Here is a 25,675-nt window from a genome sequence, read left to right on the forward strand (position 1 = left end):
TTGCCTGTAGTCTGAGAGGGTCTGAGAAACACAACCAGCCAATGCTGACAGTGGTTTGTGGAAGGGAGGCACATGATGAAATACTGATGGTTCCTTTAGAGATGTTCTGGTATAACAGTTACTTTTGGTACTACTAAAGGTGTGTAAGATGTACCACTAAAGCTGCAGGGAATCCTTAACCTAAGTGTTGTGGTAGGCCTGATAGGCAAAAATAGGCTTATAAATGTCCTGGATTGCCCAGACATGTTTGTCTGCTCTCCCTCTTTCGGTTTTGGGGAGAAGCAACCACAGGAAAGAGAGTAAAGAACTTGGAGCCACTGAGTCTAGGGACTCTGGCTTGCCCAGACTTGTTTTGCTCCCATGGTAAACAAACTACACACACTTGGCTTGTGCCTGCCTCGTGCAATGCCTATGCTTTTCCCAAGTTTGTGTAAAGCAAGCCTATGGGTTCACATAATATGGTCAGGCTTGGCTAACTGCCATTCTGATTGGCTATTCTGTGTCTAAATACCCATTAGTCTCAGGCTGTATTGATAAAAGAGTTGAGCAGGTAACACAACGTGCTCTGCCATTGTATTCATGCCTGCTGTTGCCTGCTACCATTGCTCTCTGTTTATGGCAGTGGTTCTGCCATTGCCTTCTGCAGCATTATGCTAAAGCTAAAAGCTAGCTCTGCTGAATTGCCTGGAAACTGCCTGCCTCGAGTTTACCAGCAACAGGCTCTAAATGCCTCCATGTGATTGGCCTGCATAGCTAGCATGACATCATGCAAAGACTGCACATGGCAAGACATCCTGCATGCACCTGAAAGTCTCCTGCCAAGACAGGACATCCTGGAGATACACAGATTGTCCAGAGGAGCCAGGAGATAAGGTCAGAGATTGTCTTCCTCCTTTCCCAGCACTCCATGAAGCCTGGGATGAATCAGAAGCCTCAGCAGCTGACAAGTAACAGAATTTCCTGAAAACATTTGGGTACTGTCTGAAGCTGTAACTAGCCCTGCGAGTCAGGAGATAATATTTTGTGAGTAAATACTTAAAGCATCTTGTAATTCACCACTGCCTTCTGCCAAAAACAGAAAGGACCTTCCTGAGTCCACCTAGTGGGCAAGCAGTATATTGACTGCAAGCAGTACACTGGCTGCAAAAAACCTTCTCTTCCAGTTGAATAAATGGTTATAGATTTTTGCAAGTCATTTCTAGATTGAAGGGACACAGTCTCAAGTTGTGCCAGGGAAGTATAGGCTGGATGTTAGGAGGAAGTTCTTCACAGAGAGAGTGATTGGCATTTGGAATGGGCTGTCCAGGGAGGTGGTGGTGTTGCTGTCCTTGGAGGTGTTCAAGAAAAGCCTGTCTGAGGCACTTGGTGCCATGGTCTGGTTGATTGGACTGGGCTGGGTGCTAGGTTGGACTGGATGATCTTGGAGGTCTCTTCCAACCTGGTTGATTCTATGATTCTATGTTTCCATGACTGTGTGAAGAACCCACTGTTATTAAAATTAATGGTCAAGGGTGGTGAGAGTTCTGAATATCAACATTAACAAACTATATTAATTTTGGGATAATGTCATCTTACATTAACTAATTTCTCTCCTCCCCCTTACACTAACCTAGGAAAACTTTGACATGTAAGTGTTTTTTGTAGCCTTCTGGAGCTTGCTAGCCTCTGATTTTAATGACATACATAAGAAGAATTTTGTGGGGAATGGTTCATTGAAATAACACTCCACCAGCAAGGAGCCATTGTTGTAGTTGGAGTAGAGTAGTACGTAACCTGAAGAGGGGGTTGAGCTAGATGACCTGGCCAGAGGTCCCTTTCAACCCAGGCCATTCTGTGGTTCTACAATTCTAGGAAGAAGTCATTTAAAACAAGCAAGTGAGGACACTACCAGAAATCTGTCATTTGATTTCACTCACATGCCACATTCTGCAATACCAAATTACATGGGGAAATGACAACTACAGAAATTGCTCAGAGTATTGTAAAGAATAAAAGAAAGTTAAAGAGGGAGAAAAGGACAGTGAAGTCCCTTTTAAAGGAAGGCTTTTCTTTAAAAAACACCCCCAAAATACTACATTCTTTGTTTGGCAAAAGAAAAAAACTGCCCATTGGGATGTTTCTGCTGGCAACATCCACACTGTTTCTGCTGAATGCCTTTTCAGCATTCGAGAACTATAGAGGACTTTGAATTTTTAATATATGATGCCATATACTGCATCAGTGTTTTCTATAGCACATCCTTTACCTGGGATAACCCCACTTCATTTTTAGACACGTTCTTTTTCTATCTAACATCACATGAAGCACAGCATCACCAATGGAAAATTATCCCCCCTCCCTGAATCTAAGTCCATAGCCAAAACTACCAAATTCATAACCTCTCAGATTTGGTTACCTCATTGGAATCAATTCCATTATTGACAGACCATGTGGTTTGGAAATATTCGAGCATCCTTTGCTTTAGCTGCTGTGGCAGGTGATGGACCCGTATAAAGTCCTTCAGATCCTTGGTTCTTGTGTGATAAAGTGACCATCTGGAGTACATCCTTTGAATTATGGCAGTCACATTGCCAAACACCAAGGCATGCATCAGAGCTGGGAAGAACAGAAATTACTTGTTATGTGGAGTGGTGATCTGTTGGTCATTAAAAGGCAACACAGAAAATAAACAGGATCTTCATGGAAAACCATCTGGGGAGGAATGATAAACTGCGCCAGTACAGGCTGGGAGATGATTAGCTGGAGAGCAACCCTGTGGACCTGGGAGTCCTGGTAGATAACATCCATGGGACAGCAATGTGCCCTTGTGGAAGAATGTGTCCAGCAGATCAAGGGAGATTCTCCTTTCCCTCTACTCTGCCCTGTTGAGACCCCATTTTGAGTAATGCCTTCAGTTTTGGGCTTCCCAGTTTAAGAGGGACAGGGATCTGCTGGAGACGGTCCAGTACAAGAATGATGAGGGGACTGGAGGGCATGGCTTATGAGGAGAGGCTGAGGGACCTGGGGCTGTTTAGTCTGGAGAAGACTGAGAGGAGATTTAATAAATGTTCATAAATATCTGAGAACTGGGGGCCAGGAGAGGGGGGACAGGCTCTGCTCACTGCTCCCTGCGATAGGACAAGGAGCAATGGATGGAAGCTGCAGCACAGGAGGCTCCAGCTCAACACAAGGGGGAACTTCTTTCCTATAAGGGTCCCAGGGCATTGGAACAGGCTCCCCAGAGAGGTTGTGGAGTCTCCTTCCCTGGAGACTTTGAAGGCCTGTCTGGATGTGTTCCTCTGTGACCTGAGCTAGGCTGTATGGTCCTGCTCTGGCAGGGGGGTTGAACTCGATGATCTCTTTGGATCCCCTCCATCCCATGACATCCTGTTAGCCTGTGAACCAGCTTCCTGATTGAGAGACATAATAAAGCATTTGAATGTCCCTCAGTAATCAGTATTCATAGTATTATGCATTTGCATTTTCTTTAGTGTCACTAAGTCACAGGTCTAGGATAGGCTAGAACCACATCTGATGCTATTTAGTCAGGGTGCCAAGCAGAAGAACACCCAAACCAGATTAAGGTAATAGTCTAAGGAAAAAAAGAAAGCAGTTAAACACATGTAAACACATGTAGGCAGCATGCTCTGGGAATAATAGGAAACTATTAAACAGTATCAAAACTAGACTCAAATACTCACTTAGCAACTACAGTTTCAGAGAACTCATATAAATATGAGACCACACATAGTAGAATGAGATTGCAGATGGCATTTAGTCATGTCTCATATTCTGGGGAATAAGATGTTAAAAAGCAGGAAAAAAAAATCCAAACCAAGCAAGATTGTAAAGCAATTTCAGGGGAAAATAAAGAAGACATATATTCAGACTGACAGGCTGATTCCTTGTGTTGCTTGAGAGCGTCAAATCTGGTGTGAAGTGGTTTGTCAGAAGGCTCTGACATCCTGGAGTTCATCTACAATTGGAGATTGTCTTGGGAATAAAAAAGACCAGAAGCAAAACTGAAGGAATGCTTCCATATACAATTGCTCTGGGTTTGTATGTGCACAGATGTGTTTGCTGGTTACTAGTGGGAAAAATCACGTCTAGATTGCCTGTCGTGTGATATTGATGTGAGGACCTTAATGTAATATACACATTTTCAAATTGTTTATTGAACAAGCTACTAAAAAGCTAAGGGACATCCATCTTTTTAGAGTATCAGAAAGAAAGCTGAGGACTCCTCAGAATGACAAAGGAATTGGTTTATAAACAAGATGAACAAGGGCAATTCGCAGAAGTCCGGTGTGAGATGGAACAAATGGGAACAGGAGGAGGAAAGGATGCATATTTGTTGTTAATAACACTTTTATATGGTAGAAATGGCCAGAAAATTCTTTATCTTGGAATGGCACAATTTTTTACAGGCTAAATAAAGCATGGAAGAGCTAGTAACAATATATAGCTGTATCTTTATTGTGAAAAGAGTGCAGAAAAATAGATAGAGCACTGCAGTGTGATGGGGAGTCACAACACGGTTTGCATTCTTGGATACCTACTAGTATTCCACAACAATTAGGCAAGCACAAAAGAAGATTTGCCCCATCCTCTTTAACATCATCAGAGATGATGTGGATGAGGGCATCGAGTCAGTTATCAGCAAGTTTGCAGATGACACAAAGCTGGGGGCAGATGTGGCTGGGTTGGAGGGTAGAAGGGCTCTGCAGCAGGACCTTGACCGCCTGCACAGATGGGCAGAGTCCAAGGGGATGGAGGTCAATAGCTCCAAGTGCAGGGTGCTGCACTTTGGCCACAACAACCCCATGCAGAGATACAGGCTGGGGTCGGAGTGGCTGGAGAGCAGCCAAACAGAGAGGGATCTGGGGGTGCTGATTGATACCCACCTGAACATGAGTCAGCAGTGTGCCCAGGTGGCCAAGAGAGCCAGTGGCATCCTGGCCTGCATCAGCAATGGTGTGGTCAGCAGGAGCAGGGAGGTCATTCTGCCCCTGTACTCTGCACTGGTTAGACCTCACCTTGAGTACTGTGTTCAGTTCTGGGCCCCCCAGTTTAGGAGGGACATTGAGATGCTTGAGCGTGTCCAGAGAAGGGCGACGAGGCTGGGGAGAGGCCTTGAGCACAGCCCTATGAGGAGAGGCTGAGGGAGCTGGGATTGGTTAGCCTGGAGAAGAGGAGGCTCAGGGGAGACCTTATTGCTGTCTACAACTACCTGAGGGGTGGTTGTGGCCAGGAGGAGGTTGCTCTCTTCTCTCAGGTGGCCAGCACCAGAACAAGAGGACACAGCCTCAGGCTGTGCCAGGGGAAATTTAGGCTGGAGGTGAGGAGAAAGTTCTTCCCTGAGAGAGTCATTGGACACTGGAATGGGCTGCCCGGGGAGGTGGTGGAGTCGCCGTCCCTGGAGCTGTTCAAGGCAGGATTGGACGTGGCACTTGGTGCCATGGTCTGGCCTTGAGCTCTGTGGTAAAGGGTTGGACTTGATGATCTGTGAGGTCTCTTCCAACCTTGGTGATACTGTGATACTACTGTGATACTGTGAAGATGAGAGAGGAAGTAGTCCAGTGGTGATTAACCCTTCACACCCACTGTCACATCTTTGAGTCATGCAATACACATACTGAAATAGATGACTTTCTGAGGAGGAAGGTGAAGGTAAAATGAGAGCTGCAGGTCCTTCAGGAGTAGCCTTGCTGCACCAAGCTCTGCAGCTGCCACCATATCACTAGTGCTGAGGTGCCTCCACAGAATGGTGACCGTAAATGAGCACATGGCTTTCCCCAACAGTGTGACTGGGTACTTACCACAAAAAACATTACCAAGAGCTCCAAATATGACAAAAACAGTGCATTTTGATCCTGATCCGAAGCTGTGATGTGATAAAATTGACTTAATGATAATGAAACTGCATTTTACTTATGATAGTCAACTATGGCAAACAGTTTTCTTTACTCTGTCCTGTTTCCAGACACGTTTGTACCTACCCCCAATCAGCATTGTGCAAATGGAGAAGATCTTTTCAGCATCAGTATTGGCTGAAACATTTCCAAATCCAACACTGGTGAGGCTGCTGAGGGTGAAATACAGAGCAGCTATATAGGCACTTCTGATTGATGGACCTCCTAGTGTGTTATTCTCATAATAAGGAGACTCAATACGTTTTCCTAGCTCATGAAGCCAACCTGAAAACCAAAGCATAAAAAGAACTGTTAAGGAATACTGACACCATGAAAATGACACATTCCAGAAAACAAAAGTATTCTAGAAAAACATAAATCACTTAGAAGAAATTGCATCCTTCACATGCTTCCCATAATACCAAGAACAGCAACCTGTAGGAATTTGTGCAGCATGTTAAGTATTGTGTCTTTGGAGTATTTGTATGCACCACCAGCACCACTCCCTGCATGGCAACTGAGTGGATTTGAATTTCATATAGATAATTGGATAATTCAGAAAATCCACTAAGACACTGAAAAGAAGAAAAAAATCATAGAATGGTTTAGGTTGGAAGGGGGCTCAAAGATTATCCAATTTCAACTCCCTGCCATTGGCAGGGACACCTCCCATTAGAACAGGTTGCTCAAGGACTGGAACATAAACCCTGTGAGGAGAGGCTGAGGGAGCTGGGCCTGTTTAGCCTGGAGAAGAGGAGGCTCAGGGGTGATCTTATTACTGTCTACAACTACCTGAAGGGGCATTGTAGCCAGGTGGGGGCTGGTTGCCTTCTCCCAGGCAACCAGCAATAGAACAAGGGGACACAGTCTCAAGTTGTGCCAGGGTAGGTCTAGGCTGGATGTTAGGAAGAAATTCTTCACAGAGAGAGTGATTGGCATTGGAATGGGCTGCCCAGGGAGGTGGTGGAGGCACCGTCCCTGGGGGTCTTCAAGAAAAGCCTGGATGAGGCACTTAGTGCCATGGTCTGGTTGACTGGATAGGGCTGAGTGCTAGGTTGGACTGGATGATCTTGGAGGTCTCTTCCAACCTCTTTCCAGTTGAATTGAGTTTAAGGTTTGCTGCATTATTGCTGATTATTTCTTAAGTGTCCCAGATCCTGTTGAAGCAGAATACAGCTTTCATTCTTTAATTTCCAGCCTCTGAGTCTAGTCTGGATGATTTTCTTAAGTGTGGGGATGATAACACCCAAATCATCTCAGATCCCAATGATAATACAGCCTTTTGAACGACAGATTGCACGCCTATATTCCTGTTAGAGAGTGTAACCCCACTGTGGTGGTTAGGGTGTTACCTGCCCCTACTCCCCCCTACTTAAAAAAGTCACCCAGACTAGACTCAGCAGCTCTGGAAATTGAATGAAGCTTTATATTTACAGCTTAGCACAATATACAAGCAGAGAGTTACAATATATACAGAAATATACAAGTTAAAAGGTAACACAGAAACACAACAGCCCTCCCAGAAACCTGAGTCCCCAGGAGGGGCTCTCAACCACCCTACTACCTTCTCCCCACCCCTCTACCTTACCCCAGACTTTGCCTTATGTTCAAGGTAAGTTTGGAGGGTCAGCCCAGGGTGGGATTAGTCATACAGATAGCAGGTTAGGTTAGAGAGAAGTGCAGTCTCAGAGCCCAGAGAGACAGACTCTGTTACCTATGTTTATGTTCTTGTTCTTATACATCTCAGCAAGCCTATGAGTGCAGCAGCCATCACCACTGTTTCCTTTTCACAGCCTAGAATCTAATTCTTCTCACCAAAATATTGTAGCTAGTTTCACACTAGCACACCCACACATTAAAGAATAGAGCCCTATAAACTTTAACAGAGAGCAGAGTTAAAAAAGCATCTAAACTTCCTGCAAAGAAATACAATTGTAAAGTTTAACATCAGGTTGTGAAAGGAATCTAGTGCATATGAATAACTGGGGGAAAAAAAAGAAGGCAAATAAATGAAATAATTTATTTTAAATATCTGTACCTCATGTGAGACTACTGAAATAATGCCTCAGAAGAGTACACTTTGGAGCTCTTATTTTTGAAAACACAGAAATGGCAATGGCTTTAGTAGATGTCACATCTTTATAGAATCATAGAATCAACCAGGTTGGAAGAGACCTCCAAGCTCATCCAGGCCAACCTAGCACCCAGCCCTAGCCAATCAACCAGACCATGGCACTAAGTGCCTCAGCCAGGCTTTGCTTCAACACCTCCAGGGATGGTGCCTCCACCACCTCCCTGGGCAGCCCATTCCAATGCCAATCACTCTCTCTGCCAACAACCTCCTCCTAACATCCAGCCTAGACCTGCCCTGGCACAGCCTGAGACTGTGTCCCCTTGTTCTGTTGCTGCTTGCCTGGCAGAAGAGACCAACCCCACCTGGCTACAGCCTCCCTTCAGGTAGTTGTAGACAGTAGTAAGATCACCTCTGAGCCTCCTCTTCTCCAGGCTGCACACCCCCAGCTCCCTCAGCCTCTCCTCACAGGGTTTGTGTTCCAGGCCCCTCACCAGCTTTGTTGCCCTTCTCTGGACACCTTCCAGCACCTCAGTATCTCTCTTGAATTGAGGGGCTCAGAACTGGACATAGCACTCAAGCTGTGGCCTGAGCAGTGCTGAGCACAGGGGCAGAATAACCTCTCTTGTCCTGCTGCCCACACTGTTCCTGATGCAGGCCAGGATGCCATTGGCTCTCTTGGCCACCTGGCCACACTGCTGGCTCATCTTCAGCTTACTACCTACCAGTACCCCCAGGTCCCTTTCCTCCTGGCTGCCTTCCAGCCACTCTGTCCCCAGCCTTTATACTTCTCCAAAGCCTAGAACTGTACTTTATGAAATAGGAAGCAATATAAAACCTAAAAATACTGGAGAATAAAAGCTAAAAAGTATAAATGAGTCACCAAACATTGAAAATAACAATAACAGACTGGTCTTGAACTGGAGCACATACAGCCTTCTAATAAGAATAGATTACAACTATTAGCACAGAATTGTCTATGTTTTATGTTTATTAATGTGTCTTGCAGTGTACAGCCACTAAGAAAGGAATAACAAACTATGCCAAAGAAATTATATCTTTCAGCACTGGAATGCATTTTTTAGATGAAAATCACCATGTGCCTTGAGAGCTGTGTGGGCTCCCACTGCACCAGTCTCTGGTCACTGCTGAGAGTTTCTCATTTGAGATCTAGAGTGAGGAGCTGTAGGTTTCCATGGGAAATCACATCATCCTTTCATTATGTAGCTGTGCATTCCAATTTGGGAACAAATACCTCATATTTCCATTTTCAATGGGAAGAAATTGTTGCAATGACCCCACTGATCTCAATGAAGCCAAGATTTTAGTTTCTACCTTTCTCTGTCCTGTTTCCTTAAAACATTAACCTCTAGAAAATAAACATTAGGGCAAACCAGTTTGCTAAGATACAAAAAGTAGGTGAGTGCCTTTCTTGTTATGTATAAAAATATTTTTTATTACAACCTGAAAGAGAGGCTTTGCATTTCCAAATAACTTCTACCAACTGTCCATGCTGCTTCTTCAGTGTGTCATAGGTAAAGGGCATCTGAGGAGGCCAGAGCTATTATTGCATTGGAGATAAGGTATTCAGCATCATTTTGTATAACAGGGCAATAAATACATTATGTCTTTTCAAACACCAATTATCATAGAATCATAGAATCATGGAATCAACCAGGTTGGGAGAAACCTCCAAGGTCATCCAGTTCAACCTAGCACTCAGCCCTAGACAAGCAACTAGACCATGGCACTAAGTGCCTCATTCAGGCTTTGCTTCAACACCTCCAGGGATGGTGACTCCACCACCTCCCTGGGCAGCCCATTCCAATGCCAATCACTCTCTCTGACAACAACTTCCTCCTAACATCCAGACTAGACCTACCTCGACACAACTTGAGACTGTGTCCCCTTGTTCTGTTGCTGGTTACCTGGCAGAAGAGACCAACCCCACCTGGCTACAGCCTCCCTTCAGGTAGTTGTAGACAGCAATGAGGTCACTCCTTAGCCTCCTCTTCTGCAGGCTGCACACCCCCAGCTCCCTCAGCCTCTCCTCACAGGGCTCTGCTCCAGGCCCCTCACCAGCTTTGTTGCCCTTCTCTGGACATGTTCCAGCACCTCAACATCTCTCTTGAATTGAGGAGCCCAGGACTGGACACAGCACTCAGGGTGTGAACTGAGCAGTGCTGAGCACAGGGGCAGAAGAACCTCCCTTCTCTTACTAGCCACACTGTTCCAGATCCAGGCCAGGATGGCAGTTGGCTCTCCTGCCCACCTGGGCACACTGCTTTATCTTTGTTTTGAAGATTGCTTCCAAGTATCTTTGTTCAATTGCTCTCCAGCTGTTCTTGACTGATACAATGCACTCAGAATTTACAGTTATATAAGGAGACTAAAGAATATTACTTCTAATCTACGTGATTCTGCATTACTCATTAATCATTGCCTCTGTTCTTATGACAACTGCTCATTTAAGGTATTCAAGTTCTCAGGATCTTCAAAAGCTTTTTTTATCCTGTCTAGCAAAAAAAAAAATAAAATTGATAGCTTCCATTTTTTTTCCTGGAAAAAAAAAAAACCCCATAACATGTTTTATTCCAGACTATGAAACCACTAAACATCACCACTCTTACTGCTTAATCCTGTGGAACATCTCCTTTACCTTTTCATTATCACAAAACCTGGTAATTTGTTTTCAGGTTTGATTTATGATGGAATTTTGCCTACTATGTGAGGAAAGGCTCTGAGGTACCAGAGCAGATGGTTTGTTTATAGACCTCTAGAGATGACAGTAGCAATTGGTAGTGGTTCTGGAGTTACCTGCCCAGCCTCCCACCATGAATTCACCAGACTGAACTCAGTCAACTGGAAGTTAAGGAAGTTATATTTACAGCTTCGAACCATAGAATCATAGAATCAAACAGCTTGGAAGAGACCTCCAAGATCACACAGCCCAACCTAGCACCCAGCCCTAGCCAATCAACCAGACCATGGCACTAAGTGCCTCATCCAGGCTTTGCTTCAACACCTCCAGGCACAGCGACTCCACCACCTCCCTGGGCAGCCCATTCCAATGCCAATCACTCCCTCTGCCAACAACTTCCTCCTAACATCCAGCCTAGACCTCCCTCAGCACTACTTGAGACTGTGTCCCCTTGTTCTGTTTCTGGTTGCCTGGCAGAAGAGACCAACCCCACCTGGCTACAGCCTCCCTTCAGGTAGTTGTAGACAGCAATGAGCTCTGCCCTGAGCCTCCTCTTCTGCAGGCTGCACACCCCCAGCTCCCTCAGCCTCTCCTCACAGGGCTGTGCTCCAGGCCCCTCACCAGCCTTGATGCCTTTCTCTGGACATGTTCCAGCACCTCAACATCTCTCTTGAATTGAGAAGCCCAGAACTGGACACAGCACACAAGGTGTGGCCTGAGCAGTGCTGAGGACAGGGGCAGAATAACCTCCCTTGTCCTGCTGGCCACACTGCTCCTGATGCAGGCCAGGATGCCATTGGCTCTCCTGCCCAGATGGGCACACTGCTGGCTCATCTTCAGCCTACTATCTGTCAGTACCCACAGGTCCCTCTCCTCCTGGCTGCTCTCCAGCCACTCATACAAATATTTACTACTATATACAGGTTAATAGTAATGCAGAAACACAAATTCCCTCCTGAAACAGTCAGACTGCCTAGGAGGCTCCTGAATCAAACCTCCCCCCCATCCTTTCTTTTCCCCTCAGAAATAACAGATCAACCCGCATATAGCTCATGTGATAAACCTGCAGAGATCTGAGGTGAGCTATCAGAAAGCTGACAAGGAGGATAGAGGAATAGAGGAAAAAGGGTTAGGCTGGGTTACAAAGATCTCATGCAAAGGAGCCAAGGCAGATAGAACCAGCCCCAGACCAACAGAGAAAGAGAGTAACTGAGAACCAGCTGAGAAGTGAGTGCCTTATCTATATTTTAACTAGTTGTATCTCTCAGCAGAAGAAGGAGTGGCATAGGTCACTGTGCTAGTTTGAAGCAGGCTAGAATGTTTTGGAGAAGAACTACATTACAGGCTGTGAAAGGGGAACAGTGGTGATGTCTACTGCACTCACAGGCTTGCTGAGATGTATAGGAACAAGAAATAAAAACACAGATAACCACTCTCACTTGGGCTGCTGGCTGAGCTGCTTCTGACTCTCTAACCTCACCCTCCAGTTTGGACTAATCCACTTTGCTTCCTAACCCCCTGGCCAAACCTCCATTCTTCCTTGGGACTGGGGTAAGGTTGAGAGGGGCAGGGGGAAGGTGCAGGGGTGGCAGAGAGGCCCTCCTGGGGACTCAGGTTTCTGGGAGGGGAGTTGTGCTTCTGTATTACCTTTTCCCTTGTCTATTTCTGTCTATAACTGTATATACTGTAACTATCTGCTTGTATATTGTGCCAGCTGTAAATAGAAGCTTCATTCTGTTTCCAGAGCCAGCTGAGTCTAGCCTGGGTGATTTCCAAAGTGGGGGGGGGAGGGGGGGGGCAGGGAACACCCAAACCATCACACCGTTGTTTTCTTTCTTCTCACAGCTAAGGATTTAATTTCTCTCAGTAAAATACTCCAGCTGACCCCAAACCAAGATGTAATTATACTTTCAACCACTGCTTCTGGAGGACTGGAAATGTAGCAGACCTTATTTCAACAGGTCACAAAAAGAACATGAACCTGTCTGTCCTTTCACACAGAGCAGAAGAAAAGCAAATATTAAAACCAGGAAAATCAACAATCCTGAAGTTGTCACAGAGCTTCATGTTCTGGAACTGTTAAAAGGCAGCTCCACCACGTGTGCTCAAATAAATGGCATGTATGTAGCAGGAAACAGAATGACAGAACCATCCAGGTTGAAAAAGCCTCTCAGGATCACCAAGTCCAACCTACAGACCTCAGTGCCAGGCAATGTCATGGAACAGGTCATCTTGGGTGCCATCACAAAGCACCTACAGGATGGCCAAGGGATCAGGCCCAGACAGCATGGGTTTAGGAAGGGCAGGTCCTGCCTCACCAACCTGATCTCCTTTTATGATCAGGTTCCTGCCTGGTGAATGTGGGGCAGGCTGTGGATGGAGTCTACTTAGACTGCAGCAAAGCCTTTGACACTGTCTGCCACAAGCAGCTCCTGGCCAAGCTGGCAGCTCATGGTTTGGACAGATTCACTCTGTGCTGGATCAAGAACTGGTTGGATGGCAGAGCCCAGAGAGTGGTGGTGAATGGTGCCACATCCAGTTGGCAGCTGTCACTAGTGGTGTTCCCCAAGGATCAGTGCTGGGCCCAGGCCTGTTCAATATCTTTATTGATGATCTGGATGAGGGGATTGAGTCCAGCATCAGTAAGTTTGCAGATGACACCAAGCTAGGAGCAGGTGTGGATCTGTTGGAAGGTAGGAGAGCCCTGCAGAGGGACCTGGGCAGGCTGGATGGGTGGGCAGAGGCCAATGGGATGAGACTGAACAAGGGCAAGTGCAGGGTTCTACACTTTGGCCATAACAACCCCAAGCAGCACTACAGGCTGGGGACAGGGTGGCTGGAGAGCAGCCAGGAGGAAAGGGACCTGGGGCTACTGATAGATAGTAGGCTGAAGATGAGCCAGCAGTGTGCCCAGGTGGCCAAGAGAGCCAATGGCATCCTGGCCTGCATCAGGAACAGTGTGGCCAGTAGGACAAGGGAGGTTATTCTGCCCCTGTACTCAGCACTGCTCAGGCCACACCTTGAGTACTGTGTCCAGTTCTGGGCTCCTCAATTCAAGAAGGATGTTGAGGTGCTGGAATGTGTCCAGAGAAGGGCAACAAAGCTGGTGAGGGGCCTGGAACACAAACCCTGTGAGGAGAGGCTGAGGGAGCTGGGGGTGTGCAGCCTGGAGAAGAGAAGGCTCAGAGCAGACCTCATTGCTGTCTACAACTACCTGAAGGGACATTGTTGCCAGGTGGGGGGTGGCCTCTTCTGCCAGGCAAGCAGCAATAGAACAAGGGGACACAGTCTCAAGTTGTGCCGAGGTAGGTCTAGTCTGGATGTTGGGAGGAAGTTGTTGGCAGAGAGAGTGATTGGCATTGGAATGGACTGCCCAGGGAGGTGGTGGAGTTGCTGTCCCTGGAGGTGCTTAAGAAAAGCCTGGATGAGGCACTTAGTGCCATGGTCTGGTTGACTGGGTAGGGCTGGGTGATATGTTGGACTGGATGATCTTGGAGGTCTCTTCCAACCAACCTGGTTGATTCTATGTTGATTCTGTGCTGATTCTACTCTACAAGATTCACCTTAAACCATATCCCTAAATATCACATCCAAATAACTCTTAAGCACATCCAGGGTGGGTGACTCCACCACCTCCCTGAGCAGCTCATTCCAGTCCCTGACCACTCTCTCCATGAAGAACTTTTCCCTAATATCTAATCTAATCCTATCCAGTGTCAGCTTGAGGCCATTCTCCCTTGTTCTGTCTCCAACTATCTGTGAGAAGAGGCCAGCAGAAGCTTCTCCACCATGTCCCTTCAGGCAGCTGCAGACAGCAATGAGGTCTGCCCTCAGCCTCTTCTTTTTCCCACTAACCATCCCCAGCTCCCTCAATTGCCAGCTGAGCACATCTGTGTGATGAGTCAATAATTATTGGCTACAAAGGAACAGCTTTGGCCTAGGGGCTATATTTGAAGGACAGAATTAGCTGGCATTCAAAATAAGTAAAAGCTGAGTGGCAGTACATGAAATTTAGACTAGAAAGACTTCAATATTAGCATGACAGGCATAAGCATAGTGGCTGCATAGCAGTGAGGAACCATTAGGACTAATCTACTTCCCCATGCCTTTGTTTTACTAGCATGCTTTCCTTCTTAAAGCAGGCATCTAAAATGAGAATCATAGAATCATAGAATCAAGCAGGTTGGAAGAGACCTCCAAGATCATCCAGGCCAACCTAGCACCCAGCCCTAGACAATCAACCAGACCATGGCACTAAGTGCCTCACCAGGCTTTTCTTCAACACCTCCAGGGATGGTGACTCCACCACCTCCCTGGGCAGCCCATTCCAATGCCAATCACTCTCTCTGCCAACAACTTCCTCCTAACATCCAGCCTAGACCTGCCCTGGCACAACTTGAGACTGTGTCACCTTGTTCTGTTGGTGGTTGCCTGGCAGAAGAGGTCACCCCTCACCTGGCTACAACCTCCCTTCAGGTAGCTGTAGACAGCAATGAGCTCTGCCCTAAGCCTCCTCTTCTGCAGGCTGCACACCCCCAGCTCCCTCAGCCTCTCCTCATAGGGTTTGTGTTCCAGGCCCTTCACCAGCTTTGTTGCCCTTCTCTGCACAATCAAGTATAATATAGATAGTAACATTTTTATCAAGCACTGAAACTCTGCCTAAAATTAGCAAAGTAAATCCCCAAATAGTTCGTTTTAATCATGCATTTTCTCTTTTTTCTTACACTGTAATCTATGTTTCTTAATGGTGCATATTATTTACTATGATGGATTTCATTTCTCTTTTTCTTAAACTAGAATATGGAGGGAACACAGAGTAACTTAGCTATGGATGTGACTAATAGCATGCTAGACTTAGAGGAGCAACTACTGTAGTCAAATCTGCTTAGCCATTGTGAAGGGAAATTCTTGACATGACATAGAGAAGACATAGATTGAACCTGGAATGCACAAAGCCTGTGGCTGAAGTCCTTCTGGAAGGGGCACACAAATCCACTCAAGGTTATCATCTGTGACCCTGCCATGCTGCCTGGGGACTGATGTATGTGCAGAAAGCATGGGGATTAGTGCTTTACATAGGTGCATGGCAGAGGTATCTCCCCTTCACAGCTCATAGTCTCACCTTTTTCTTTCCTTTGTGACACAATATTAGTGCATGGCAGAGGTATCTCCCCTTCACAATTCATAGTCTCACCTTTTTCTTTCCTTTGTGACACAATATTAGTGCATGGCAGAGGTATCTGCCCTTCACAATTCATAGTCTCACCTTTTTCTTTCCTTTGTGACACAATATTAGTGCGTGGCAGAGGTATCTGCCCTTCACAATTCATAGTCTCACTCTTTTCTTTCCTTTGTGACTCAATATTAGTGCATGGCAGAGGTATCTGCCCTTCACAATTCATAGTCTCACCCTTTTCTTTCCTTTGTGACACAATATTAGTGCGTGGCAGAGGTATCTGCCCTTCACAATTCATAGTCTCACCCTTTTCTTTCCTTTGTGACACAATATTAGTGCATGGCAGAGGTATCTGCCCTTCACAATTCATAGTCTCACCCTTTTCTTTCCTTTGTGACACAATATTAGTGCATGGCAGAGGTATCTGCCCTTCACAATTCATAGTCTCACCCTTTTCTTTCCTTTGTGACACAATATTAGTGCATGGCAGAGGTATCTGCCCTTCACAATTCATAGTCTCACCCTTTTCTTTCCTTTGTGACACACTATTAGTGCATGGCAGAGGTGTCTGCCCTTCACAATTCATAGTCTCACCCTTTTCTTTCCTTTGTGACACACTATTAGTGCATGGCAGAGGTATCTGCCCTTCACAATTCATAGTCTCACCCTTTTCTTTCCTTTGTGACACACTATTAGTGCATGGCAGAGGTATCTGCCCTTCACAATTCATAGTCTCACCCTTTTCTTTCCTTTGTGACACACTATTAGTGCATGGCAGAGGTATCTGCCCTTCACAATTCATAGTCTCACCTTTCTCACTCCTTTATGACACACTGACTGTACATTTTGCATCTAATTTAGGTATGTTTTAATATTTCCCCCCATATTTCTTTGGGTCATATCCCTTGGTACCATTCTGGTGCGTTCATTACAGCAGCTTATCCAGATAATGAAGAGTTAACCATTTTCGCCTTGCACAAGCAAATTATACTTAACCTCTGAGCTCAGTGGACTTTTAAGTGCAAAGGGCTGTGAGGCATGTAGGTACTTCTATAATGGAAACTACAGAAGAAGGGGGTACTGGTAGATAGTAGGCTGAAGATGAGCCAGCAGTGTGCCCAAGTGGCATCCTGGCCTGTATCAGGAACTGTGTGGCCAGTAGGACAAGGGAGGTTATTCTGCCCCTGTGATCAGCACTGCTCAGTCCACACCTTGAGTACTGTGTCCAGTTCTGGGCTCCTCAATTCAAGAGAGATGTTGAGGTGCTGGAAGGTGTCCAGAGAAGGGCAACAAAGCTGGTGAGGGGTCTGGAGCACAAATCCTATGAGGAGAGGCTGAGGGAGCTGGGGGTGTGCAGCCTGCAGAAGAAGAGGCTCAGGGCAAAACTCATTGCTGTCTACAACTACCTGAAGGGAGGTTGTAGCCAGGTGGGGTTGGTCTCTTCTGCCAGGCAACCAGCAATAGAACAAGGGGACACAGTCTCAAGCTGTGCCGGGGGAGCTCTAGTCTGGATGTTAGGAGGAAGTTGTTGTCAGAGAGAGTGATTGGCATTGGAATGGGCTGCCCAGGGAGGTGGTGGAGTCACCATCCCTGGAGGTGTTTAAGCAAAGCCTGGATGAGGCACTTAGTGCCATGGCCTGGTTGATTGGCTGGGGCTGGGTGCTAGGTTGGACTGGATGATTTTGGAGGTCTCTTCCAACCTGGTTGGTTCTATGATTCTAAGAACTTCATAAACTTTTGCTTGATGAACACTTGCATTATGAATGATAAAACTCAACAAAAAAAGAAAATCCCTTGAGTGTGCAATCAAAAAGGGCCAAAGTGACCCTTTTTCTATTAAGTACCTCTTTCTATTAAGTAGGTAAAATCTTTAGAGAGGAGAGGAACGATTTTATAAGAAGATTTCATGCTTTAAATCTGAGATGTTCATCTCTTTCAAGCCTCATGCATAAACCAAAATAAAGCCTGCTTTCATGTAAGTGATATATATATATATATATATATATATATATAATTTAAACCCCTGCATGAAATCATTGACAGCATATTTGGAGGAACCTGCAAGCAATGGGGATGAGAAGAAATGTAATATTAAAAATAAAATTAAACAACAGAGAAAAATAGTTACTGTTTCAAAACCATGTCTTCCTGTGAAACAATCCTTGATGAGACATCTTCTCTCCAAAATTATACACAAGTACTCATGAGCAGCAGAGTTTTTGATCATTTTCATACTAAAAATTAAATGGACTCTAGAAATAGATATATTCAACAATAACATCCAAAAATGCCACTTGACTTCACTGCAGTGAAAGGAGGTAGAGTTTTATTATCATAGAGTAATAGAATCAATCATGTGCAGCAGCTTGATTCTAATGTCTGATAAAATATGACTCCTGGACTGGTCATTCCCACTCACTTGAGACACAGCTACACTCAGAGAATCACAGAATTAATCAAGTTGGAACAGACCTTCAAGATCATCAAGTCCAACCTATTACTCAACACCATCTGATCAACAAAACCATAGCACCAAGTGCCGCATCCATAGAATCATGGAATCATAGAATCAACCTTGGAAGGACCATAGAACCATAAAATCAGCCTTGGAAGAGACCTCCAAGCTCATTGAGTTCAACCTATCACCCAGCCCTAGCCAATCAACTAAACCATTGAATCATAGAATCACAGAATCAACCAGGTTGGAAGAGACCTCCAAGAGCATCCAGTCCAACCTAGCACCCAGCCCTAGTCAATCAACCAGACCATGGCACTAAGTGCCTCAGTCAGGCATTTCTTGAACACCTAAAAGGATGGTGACTCCACCACCTCCCTGGGCAGCCCATTCCAATGCCAATCACTCTCTCACCATCCTCCTTGTATTTCACCCCAAGCTCGGATTCAACCTAGCCCCCTTCATAACACTGGCAGAAGAGACCAACTCCACCTGGTTACAGCCTCCCTTCAGGTAGTTGTAGACAGCAATGAGGTTTGCCCTGAGTCTCCTCTTTTCCAGGCTAAACATCTCCAGCTCCCTCAGCCTCTTGGTGTCCTGTTTGATGGGCTAGCCACACAGGCTAACTGAGCAGTGGTTTTGCATGGCTTGTCCCTCTCAACCCTACACTGCCACACACAGATTGCATCTCTGGGACATTTAAATGAAGTTCTGTAGATGTCTACACAAATCAGAGAGCTGCACAGATCTTTTATTTATATTGATGGGCAAGTCTCCAATATGCTTTTGTAGAGGTCTCAAAGTATAACATGATAGAAATTTCTCCCACAGTAGAGATATATTTATTCCAAGGTAGAGGCTTGACTATATGAGATATAAGAGCTATATAAAAGAATTTTAAGAGCTAAAAGGAATAAATTTCTCTTGATAACTTATGATCATTCTCTAAACATTTATACTGCTGCACTGAAGCTCTGGTGCACGTCTAAGTGCACCTGCATTCCTGTAGAACTAGGTCATAAATTCCTTCAGTCACATTTATCAAGGAGTAGGTAAATTTAGAAAATAAATGTACTGGAAACTCTTCTTCTCTGTGGCAAGGATGTGCAGCTCGACTCAACAGTAATTTGTCAGGTGGCTATATCTGGATACATGGGAGATTTGTATCTGTCTTGCTTTTGCAAGTCAGCAGTTTTCTTCTGTTCCCCAGTTCATTGAAAGGATGAGATAGGGATATTAATATTACTTCTCCACAACTCTGGCAACCAATATCTATAAAGCACTGTATATAAATATTTAGCAATTCCAGCACAAGAAGGAGGCCTACAGAGGATGGAAGCAAGGACAGGTATCCTGGGAGGAATACAGAGAAGTAGTCCATGTAGCAAAACCTGGCTGAGGCACTTAGTGCCATGGTCTGGGTTGATTTTCTAGGGCTGGGTGATTGGTTGGACTGGATGTTCTTGGAGGTCTCTTCCAATCTGGTTGATTCTATGATTCTATGATAAGTAAACTGACTGCATTTTCTTGCAATATTGTAGAATGTTAATTTTTAGATTAGATATAAAATATATAATCTGAGCAATGAGCTAATTTAAGAAAGAATCAGGCCTATAATTAGAAGTGCATTTCTATCACCCATAGCCTGTGTTATTTCATAAGAGTAGGGGGGTGGAAAACACCCAAACTGTCACAGAGGGGTATTGTGTTTCTGTATTACTTTTAACTTGTATATAACTGTAACTATATGCCTGTCAATTGTGCTAAGCTGTAAATATAGCTTCGCTCCTTAACTTCCAGCTGGCTGAGTCTAGTCTGGGTGATTTTCATAGTGTGGGTGGGCAGGTATCTCCCAAACCATCACATTATGGAACTGTAAATATATGTAAATATAGCTTATACATATTTATTGCCTTCCATACCTCTTCTATTTAGTCTACTGTCACTTAACTTCCAGAATCCTGAGTAAGTGTGGTAAGTTTATCCCGGAGGGTAAATTCTCTATTTGTTGGGTTTCGAATCCAACCCACAGCAATCAGCAATACAGATTAGATTCAAATGAAACCTTAGTTACCAAAATACCCCCCAGAACACCCCCAAACAACTCACCAAACAAAACCTTGAAGAATGTCAGTTGTAAGGTGGCTAGCAAAACTTTGGGTCTGGATGTTGGTAAATTGATCTCATCTCTGCCCTGATGTTCTGACCCGCTTGGGTCTCGCCATCAGAGAAATTGAGGCTTAGGCTGTATTTACACATCAAATTCTCACTCCTAACAATGAGTATACAAACAGCTCTGACTCACAATCTGCAAACAGAGGTCAACAACAGTGGTAATCTATACACAAAACTCTCTGTGAAAGTATTATTAATCTTCAATAGCAAAATATCAAGATAATGTTGTTCAGAGCAGCAGTGAAATAAGCTTTATATGTGAAATACACATCTTTTCATACTGCCTGGTTAACCTCCAGTGATCAGTGAGAGAGGAGCTGTTTGCTTCTAGTCTCTGAAAGTTCCCTCTAGTTTACAAAGCTGAATAATGCAATAGATGGCCCTTGACCCTTTCACACATTCCCCTCTCATGCAATCAAGAGTTATCAGCAGCTTCTTCCTGTTCAAATGCAGCCTCCCGACTTGGTGAAACAGGAGCAGATGTCTCAGTACAGAAGTTATTTGCTTTAGTAGGTCTAACTACAAATGAAAAGGTAATTGAAGGATTGCAGCAAAACCACTCTAGTTTCCGCCTGTGTAGCCTGAATAATCACAGGAGGGTTGATACAACAGTGTAGATCTCAGTTCAGCTTGGTCTAGACTATTGCAGGTTACATGACATCCCTTTATCCTTGTCTTCTCTACTAACAACATCCATGGCAGTGAGCTAACAGCTACACATCACTACAATCCTCTCCTTGCTTGCTCCATAGATTTTGCAATATTGTCTAAATCTTTTCCTCTGCATTCTTGTCTAAGAGGTTACTGTGCTGTTTTCTGGACCAGAACACCACCTCAGTCAGACAGCCTGGTGATAAACATTTTTACAGAAGCACAGAATACAGGGGCTGGAAGGGGCCTCCAAAGCTTATCCAGTCCAACCCCCCTGCCAGAGCAGCATCTCCTATATCAGATCACACAGGAACACATCCAGGTAGGTTTTCAGTATCTCCAGAGAGGGAGACTCCACAATCCCCCTGGGCAGCCTGTTCCAGTGCTCTGTCACCCTCAGAGGGAAAAAATTCCTCCCCAGGTTTAAATGAAACTTCCTATGCCTCAGCTTCCACCCATTGCCCCTTGCCCTGTCATTTGGCATCACCCAGCAGAGCCTGGCTGCAGCCTCCTGGCACTCACCCTGCACATATTTATCAACACTGATGAGGTCACCTCAGTCTCCTCCTCTCCAAGCAGTACAGCCCCAGCTCTCTCAGGCTCTCCTCCTAACAGAGATGTTTAATTCCCTTCATCATCTCTTGACCCAGTAGCTGCACCTCAGAATGGCATTGCCCCTCCTGGCCACAAGAGCACGTTGCTCGCTCATGGTCAACCTCCCATCAGCTAGGACCCCCAGATCCTTTTCCCCTTTGCTGCCTTCCTATAGATCAATCTCCAACCTGTAGTGAACCCTGGGGTTGTTCTTTCCCAGATACAAGACTCCACATTTGCCCTTGTTGAATTTCATTCCATTTCTCCCTGCCCAACTCTCAGCCTGTCCAGGTCTGGCTGAATGGCAGCACAGCCTTCCGATGTGGCAGCCACCCCACCCAGTTTGGTGTCATCAGTGCACTCTGTGTCCTCATCCAGGTCACTGATGAATATATTGCACAGTATTAGCACTTCAATTGCTCTTGCCTTACGTCAATCTTCTAATCCTCGAATTGATAACCTAAGTAACATTTTTTGCTATGGATCATTTGAACCAAGGAAGGTGAGATCTAAATATATTTGGCTTTTGTGAGGGAAAAAGTCAAGAGCAGAGGATATTTCACAGAATCACAGGAACATTCAGGTTGGAAAAGAGCCTCAGGACCACCAGGTCCAACCAATAACCCTAGTCTACGAGGTTGAAAAAGAGCCTCAGGACCACCAGGTCCAACCAATAACCTTAGTCTACGAAGTTCACCCCTATGAGGCCATTCCTTCTAGTTCATAGAATCATAGAATCAACCAGGTTGGGAGAGACCTCCAAGATCATGCAGTCCAAGCTAGCACCCAGCCCTAGACAGTCAACCAGACCATGGCACTAAGTGCCTCATCCAGGCTTTGCTTGAACACGTCCAGGGGTGGTGACTCCAGCACCTCCCTGGGCAGCCCATGAAAATAGTAGAAGTCAAGGGTGAACTAATTATTGCTCAATAGTGCTGATATTTCCAGTATGATTTCTGTTCTTACTTACTCCATGGTTATGCTGGGTCCAAAAGCACCAGAAACGTGGATTATTTCACTAACACATTATCTGAGGAAGACCTAGCAGGTACACATACCTAAAAATAGTCTTTTTTATTCTGAAAAGAGGACAGAATGAGTTTTAGCTTGAATAAATGTACCCATGCTACAAGTATTGATTGTCCAGGATATGCTTAAATCTGCAGTTTCAGAATTCCTGGTAAAATAGCTCAAGATATTAAGGAAACTAACAAAGACTGCTTCAGGTTTCTTAGCATAAGCTTGAAAAAAGCTTCCTGGCACTGAAAACTTCCCAAACTGTTGAAACTCACCAGGAAATTGCACACTTCAAAGATATTCTAACTTAATGCTGACAAGACTGAAGCTACTGAGAAAGAACTTGGACAGGATTTAGGAATCCAGGCTCAAGAATTGGATTTAAAGTTTGCATCTAAGGCCCTAGACACTCACATTTAGGATGTATAGATGTTGTCTATACCAGTAACTTCTGCATCAGACCAGGAATGCTACCACCTATTACCATTAAGACAGTCAGAGTACCTGTCTGTGCACCTGGTGGGGACCCTTCAGCCACCTTGCCCTTGCGGTTAAGTCCTTTGAAGAGCTCAATGGATGAGGCACTCAGTGCCATGGTCTAGTTGACTGGCTAGGGCTGGGTGCTAGGTTGGACTGGATGATCTTGGAGGTCTCTTCCAATCTGGTTGATTCTATGATTCTAATGGGAAGGGTCATTGTGAGCTACTCTCCTCCTCAGTCACTCATAATTGTATAGCTTAGAAAATTAATTGCAAATGAGGGAGTTCATGGATTGTCATTTACCTTAGTGCCTGACTGGTAAAAAGAGACATGGCTGACTTCAGACCATTGCTCTCCTCAGCCTTGAAGAGTCCAAGCCTGTATCTCTAGTTTCATAGGTGTTGGCCATTTTCCTGTTGAAATCATACCAGTGCATCTTCTTCCAGGCACCCAGCAACAGAACAAGGGGACACTGTCTCAAGTTGTGCTGGGGGGAGGTCTAGGCTGGATGTTAGGAGGAAGTTGTTGTCAGAGAGAGTGATTGGCATTGGAATGGGATGCCCAGGGAGGTGGTGGAGTCACTGTCCCTGGAGGTGCTGAAGCAAAGCCTGGATGAGGCACTTAGTGCCATGGTCTGGTTGATTGGATAGGGCTGGGTGCTAGGTTGGACTGGATGATCTTGGAGGTCATTTCCAACCTGGTTGATTCTATGATTCTATGATTCAATGGTCTAGTTGATTGGCTAGGGCTGGGTGATAGGTTGAACTCAATGAGCTTGGAGGTCCCTTCCAAGGCTGATTTTATGGTTCTATGGTCCTTCCAAAGTTGATTCTATAATTCCACGATTCTATGGATGTGGCACTTGTGCCATGGTTTAGTTGATCAGATGGTGTTGAGTAATAGGTTGGACTTGATGATCTTGAAGGTCTTTTCCAACTTGATTAATTCTGTGATTCTCTGAGTGTAGCTGTGTCTCAAGTGAGTGGGAATGACCAGTCCAGGAGTCATATTTTATCAGACATTAGAATCAAGCTGCTACACATGGAGAAACTGTTCCCTGGTATGAATGTTCTGAGGTATAAGTAGCACCTGAAAGCAGTGCCTATAGTGCATGTCTTCCAAATAACTCATGTAATCAATTAAAACAGCAATACTAGAGCTAAGCAAGATCTCCAGATCCTAGCACTACACTGCATTAGTATATGTCTTAATGCCACCATGTGATGCCAGTTCTTGAACAGTACTCCCTGACACCATACAGCTAAATGTGTGAATGAAACCATATTTTTAAATTATCTGCAATGAAAATGCTGCCTGAGCAAGGACAAAAGAAATGGAGCTTACACTTAGGCCCAGAGAGAGGAAAGCAAATACAATTTCCATAGGGAGACTTTATCACTCCCATTGCCCCCATCCACATGTAAATTAAGCACCTCATTTGTTTAAATTAGCCAGAGAAATAGACACTCAAATGTAAATGCTACTCCCACTAAAGTTAGCGTTCTGAGATCTGGGCTATGGTGCATATCTGATGGCACAGCGAGGTTCGAAGTGTTATGTTAACAGTGCTACAGTATAAAATGTTTGCTTTAAATGTTATCAAAACTTTGACTTGAAATATATGCCATGGGCTTTCTCAGGAAGCACTAAATGGGGTAGAGGTGCTGAGGGAAGTATAGGATGGATGTTAGGAGGAAGTTGTTGTCAGAGAGAGTGATTGGCATTGGAATGGGCTGCCCAGGGAGGTGGTGGAGGCACCGTCCTTGGAGGTGTTGAAGCAAAGCCTGGATGAGGCACTTAGTGCCATGGTCTGGTTGCTTGTCTAGGGCTGGGTGCTAGGTTGGCCTAGATGATCTTGGAGGTCTCTTCCAACCTGATTGATTCTATGATTCTATGAGGTTGCTAAAAGCTTCTTATTCCTCTGCTTCCCCCCCCCCCAAACCTCTGTCCTGGTAGGGCACAAATCTTGCCAGGCTGGTTTAACCCTTGTTCTCTGCTTCTGTTGTGAGTCTGGAAGCGAGTCAGGTGAGCAAACAATAAGGGTTTGGTGCCAGCAAAGCTTTGAGGGCTATGGGGGCTTAGCACTACGTGTCAGGTGTCTTGTGCTGCCCTCACTGTGCCTGTGTGGCCAAAGGAGGCACAAAGCTGTGAATTCATTGGCCAGAACAATGGTGCCAGTGCCCACTGGCCAGTTGGATTTTCAAACTGAAGTATAGAAAGGGGGGTGATTTAGAGACTGCACCTTTCTGCATTCAGCCTTTCGGCATTCAGCAGGGAGCCATTTGTGGCTCGTTAAAGGCTGCCAGGTGTTGCAGCTAACACCAGTGGCTCAGCAGCATCTTCTTCCCTCTGCCTGAAATGTTTTGTATTTTACCCTGGGATCATCCTCGCGAGTTTGAAAGTGTCTTTGATACAGAAGACTGTGCTAGTTTGAAGCAGGCTAGAATGTTTTGGTGAGAGAAAG

The 25,675-nt window shown here is 45.2% G+C and overlaps 1 protein-coding gene across 1 annotated transcript in view; it reads right to left on the reverse strand.

Moving 5' to 3' along the window:
* Window positions 1–25,675, reverse strand: part of KCNH8 (potassium voltage-gated channel subfamily H member 8) — a 237,309-nt gene that overhangs the window by 48,672 nt on the left and 162,962 nt on the right. The window contains exons 9-10 of the mRNA XM_064167040.1: window positions 5,979–6,176; window positions 2,396–2,595 (exon numbers count right to left, since the gene is read on the reverse strand). Of these exons, the coding sequence (XP_064023110.1) occupies window positions 2,396–2,595; window positions 5,979–6,176 (398 nt within the window). The remainder of the gene's footprint in view (window positions 1–2,395; window positions 2,596–5,978; window positions 6,177–25,675) is intronic.

Source organism: Pogoniulus pusillus, chromosome 28 (assembly GCF_015220805.1).
Source record: "Pogoniulus pusillus isolate bPogPus1 chromosome 28, bPogPus1.pri, whole genome shotgun sequence".
Lineage (NCBI taxonomy): Eukaryota > Metazoa > Chordata > Aves > Piciformes > Lybiidae > Pogoniulus > Pogoniulus pusillus.